This window comes from Monoraphidium neglectum (genome assembly GCF_000611645.1).
Source record: "Monoraphidium neglectum strain SAG 48.87 unplaced genomic scaffold scaffold00165, whole genome shotgun sequence".
Classification (NCBI taxonomy): domain Eukaryota; kingdom Viridiplantae; phylum Chlorophyta; class Chlorophyceae; order Sphaeropleales; family Selenastraceae; genus Monoraphidium; species Monoraphidium neglectum.
The window spans coordinates 1,873-5,904 of NW_014013463.1; the positions used below are offsets into that span (position 1 = coordinate 1,873).

General features: G+C 66.1%; 1 protein-coding gene across 1 annotated transcript in view; it reads right to left on the reverse strand.

Moving 5' to 3' along the window:
* Positions 1-1,407: 1,407 nt before the first annotated feature.
* Positions 1,408-4,032, reverse strand: part of MNEG_1607 (hypothetical protein) — a gene marked incomplete at both ends in the record, with an annotated part of 5,192 nt that continues 2,567 nt past the window's right edge. Inside the window, 7 exons of the mRNA XM_014049908.1 lie at positions 1,408-1,467; positions 1,615-1,698; positions 2,008-2,261; positions 2,560-2,632; positions 2,866-2,943; positions 3,246-3,383; positions 3,755-4,003. Coding sequence (XP_013905362.1) covers positions 1,408-1,467; positions 1,615-1,698; positions 2,008-2,261; positions 2,560-2,632; positions 2,866-2,943; positions 3,246-3,383; positions 3,755-4,003 — 936 coding nt within the window. The remainder of the gene's footprint in view (positions 1,468-1,614; positions 1,699-2,007; positions 2,262-2,559; positions 2,633-2,865; positions 2,944-3,245; positions 3,384-3,754; positions 4,004-4,032) is intronic.

The following is a 4,032-nucleotide window of genomic DNA, read 5'->3' on the forward strand; positions in this document are numbered from 1 at the left end:
GGGGGGGGGGGGAGGGGGTGAAGGGACAGATGGTGAGGCACAGAGTGCATGCATGTGTATGTGTGCGCATGCGTGTGTGTGTGTGTGTGTCTATGTGTGTGTGTGCGTGCGTGCGCGCGCGTGTGTGTGAGTGTGTGTATATGTATGTGTGTGTGTGTGTGTGTGTGTGTGTGTGTGTGTGTGTGTGTGTGTGTGTGTGCGCGCGTGCACGCAGCAAAAGCAATCAGCGCTGTAGTCAGGGTGTAAACGTGCGGGATAGGGGTTGACGCCGGCTGCCGCCACAGCAGCATGCAGGCGCGCCTGCAGCGGCGATCGCCCCCGGCCGGCCTGCGCGTGGGCGCGCGCAGGGGCCGCACCTTCGGCCCGAAGCCCTGTGCGCCCAGCGGCACCACGCATCGCGCCTCGCTGTCCCTGTCAATCAACAGCTCGGTTTTCTCGCCAAAAATCTTCACCACCACGGGCTCCAGCTGCCGCGCGGCTGCCGCGCAGCCCCGCCGGCCGGCGAGGAAGGGGAGGCACCAGGCGAGCGGGCCGGCGCGCGGCGCGGCGGCGCCGGCGACCGCCGCGGAGGCCGGCTTGGGGGCAACTTTTATGAGGATGTTTGAGATTCCCCCTGAAACTTTGGAGAACTGTGTGGATTAGATGTGGCGCGAAGTGGTGATGCGCAACGAATAAAGGAGCAAGGGATACACACCAGCAAGGTTGAGGGGTCTACAAGGGCCTGGCCAGCTCGGCGTCGCGCTCCAATCGCGAGGCACCATCCGGCCGCACAATTGATTGGGCATGTCGCATTCAACAAGCTGCTGCCACTGCCCACAGCCCGTGTCGCCAACCAGCGGGCAGCTGCAAAGCGGCGACGGCAGCAGCTGATGATCGACCCAGCGGATCGCGCTGCGCCTGCCAGGAGAGGCGCCCACCTCCACGTCCTCATATGCAACGTCCCATCCTAGTGCCTCCTTGCACAAGTCTAGGATCGCGAGCTGCGTCTGCTCCTGCTCGTGACCTTCCCCCGCTTTCCAGTAAATATGGGTTGAAAGTAACACGGGGGACGACATTATGCGGATTTCATGTGATCAGCATCAATGATCACGGGGCCACTGGATGCTGGTTTTGACATGTAGAGGGAGCAGCAGCGCAACACTGGCGCGTGATTGCCGCACAGCAGAGGCCTCACAGCAGTGCAGCAAGAGGCGACGAGGCGCACATGCAGCGATTCTCAGCTGCAAAACGCGTGCAATTGCTATCACACCACGCGGACAAATGTACAGGATTGGCTCCAAGAGACCAGCAAAACCGCCCATGACTACAAGTGTCGCTGCCCGCTGGTGACCACTCTCAGGCGAGCCTCCTCCGAGGTCCGCACACATTGCTGCGGGCCTGCGACGCAATAACAACAGTGCCGTCAACCTAGCCGCTCGTCGCCGCGCCACGCTCCACCACAACCGACGCCGGCAGCGCCTTTGACCCCTGCGCGGGGCGCGAGAGGGGCGCGGCAGTGGGGGGGGGGGTGTCGCCAGGCGCCCCTGAGGCGAGCTTGGTCTGCGCCCCTTGGCTTGCCCACAGTGGCGGGAACTGCAGTCACTCGCACCAGGCCGGCCACCTCTCTAGACACACCTGGGTGACGACGCCGCCGACGCCCATCCAGGCCGCGACCTCGTCAGCGAGCAACTGTATGCTCTCCGCACCCGGGCCGCCCTTCTGCGCGTGGCATCGGGATGCAACGCATATTTTACGGTTTTTGAATGGGTGCGTGAGTTGCTTCCAATAAGGCCAGAAACAGGCCGGGCAGGGCAGCACAGCAGGGGAGTGGATCAAGAGGCTGGAGGTGCGGGGCCGACGTGCACGCCATACGGATGCGATTTGCGGTGCAGCCAGCATGCCCGCATCACATCCAATTCACAGTCCAGAGGCAGCGCTGTTAGCCCGCAGCCGATTGAGAGATCAAAATGCAGCGTGACGCTTGGCCAGAAGCTGCGGGCGCCTGAGCTCGTGCACATGTGCCCGCACCATCAGGACCGCCCCGAGGCCAGCCGGCACACGCGGGCCCACCACAGCCGGACCCCCCCTTACAAACATGCTGCTGACAGCCTGAGCACGGTCTGCCAGCCGCCAAGCGCAGCCCCAGTCTGGTGTCGCCGCCCCAGGCCCGCCCACCTGGTTGTTTATTATGCCGGCCAGGGAGCTGACGCCCTTTTGAAGGTCCTCCAGTGGGCTGGACGCGGTGGGTATCCCCGCCTGCTGCGCCAGGCCCGCCAGGCGCCCTGCGGGTGTGCATGTGCGCGAGTGGGTACATGCACGTTCGCGGGTTCGGACAGGTGGGATAAGAAGTCAAGGCATGATCACGAGGCTGCAAATCCAGAGGGGACAGCGCTCGCCGGCGCTCACGGCACCAAAAATGGTCCGAAGGTGAGGACTGCAGCGGCAGCTTCACGCCATCGGCGCGCCCTGGCAGTCCAGCGCCGGCTGGGCGCACGCGACGCGGCGGGGGCGGCAGCCGGGGAAGCGGCGGGGGCGGTGGGGGCGGCAGCCGGGGGAGCAGCGGGGGCGGCGGCTGCGCACCGAGGATGTTGCTGCCCTGCTCCACGGCTTGGTTGGCGGCGCGCGTGAGCTCAGGCGGCAGGTCCCCAAGCACCTGCCGCGGGCGACGAGCGGCGAGGCGGAGGCTCGCGTGAGGTGTGCTCATCCCAAAGACCGCAAAGGGTTGCCCCAGTACCCACATCAATCAGGCGAGCGTCAAAGCCCGAGAATTGCCATGCACCTCGGCCGGCATGGCGCTGGGCCGGTCGCACGCGGGTGTCGAGGGAGCGGGGTCCCGGCAGCAGAGCTTAGTCGGCCCGCGCGCGGCGCGGGCGGCCGCAGCCCCACCTGCTGCAGCGGGCGGATGTGGTCGCCGGGCAGGGTGCGCACTGACAGGTCCAGCGAGGACGACACCGCTGACGAAGACTGAAGAGCGGCGAGGCGAGGCGAAGCGGCAGGGGGACCGGGGCAAGGACGGCACGTAGGCTGTATGGCATTGTTCACGGTCCTGGGTCCCGAATCGCACCGCGGTGTTGTGCACTGCCCTAGCGCCTGACCAAAGGTCCTGCTCACGAACTGCCTGCCTTGCGCCGTTCGCGCGAGAGGCCAGCGCACCCCCTAAATCTATATCCAACGAGGCCGCCCAGCACGGCAGCGCAGGCCCATGCGGAACCGCATGCTTGCATAAGCTGTGGGGCGCACGAGAGCACGCCACGCCTCCCCGGCACCTGCAGCAGCACGGCAAGGCCCAGTGTTTCATCAATGGAGTCGTCCTGGAACCGCAGCAGCAGGTTGCGCCGGACTGCATAGTAGTTGCGCACCATGGACTTAGTCTCGTCGGGCGCGGGCGTGAACTCCTGGCGGCCCTGCGTAACCGCGTGGCGGGTGGCGTCCAGGCGACACCAGGGGTGACGTAAGCGTGACGTAGGGTGCGGTGCGGGTGGTGCGCCGAGACGACGCGAGGGCGGTCAAGGTGTTTGAGCGTCAGTGCGCATTGTGTCGTTCGGGTCGGCCCCCCGTCGCAGCCTGACAGACGGGCGAGCTCTGAGCCGCACTCGAGACCAGCCCTACAACCGCCATCTGATTCGCACCGCCAGGACGGTGACCTGAAACGCCACCCCAAAAAAAATTTCCTTTCCGCATGAGCAGGCACCCAACATGACTCCCACCCAGCCTCATGCAACACTTCCTGCCGCAACAACTCCCCACTGACTGCCCACCCCTCCAGCCGACCCACCTGGCTGACATCCAGGAAGATCGGCGACAGCTGGTCTATCATGGGCATCACCTGCCGCACCAAGCTGGGGCTCAGCCCGCGCAGCGCATCGGTTGCTGACTCGACCGTCGCCCGCAGCGGCCCCGGGGTCGCCAGCTGGCTCAGCAGCGGCGCGAGCGCGCGCGCGCTGGGCGCGATGAAGGGGGACAGGAAGGGGATGGTGTCCGTCGCGGGGCGGTTGTTGAATGCCATAAGCGCGTTGCCGGCGCGCTGCAGGGGGGGGGGGAGGAGGGCAGGGA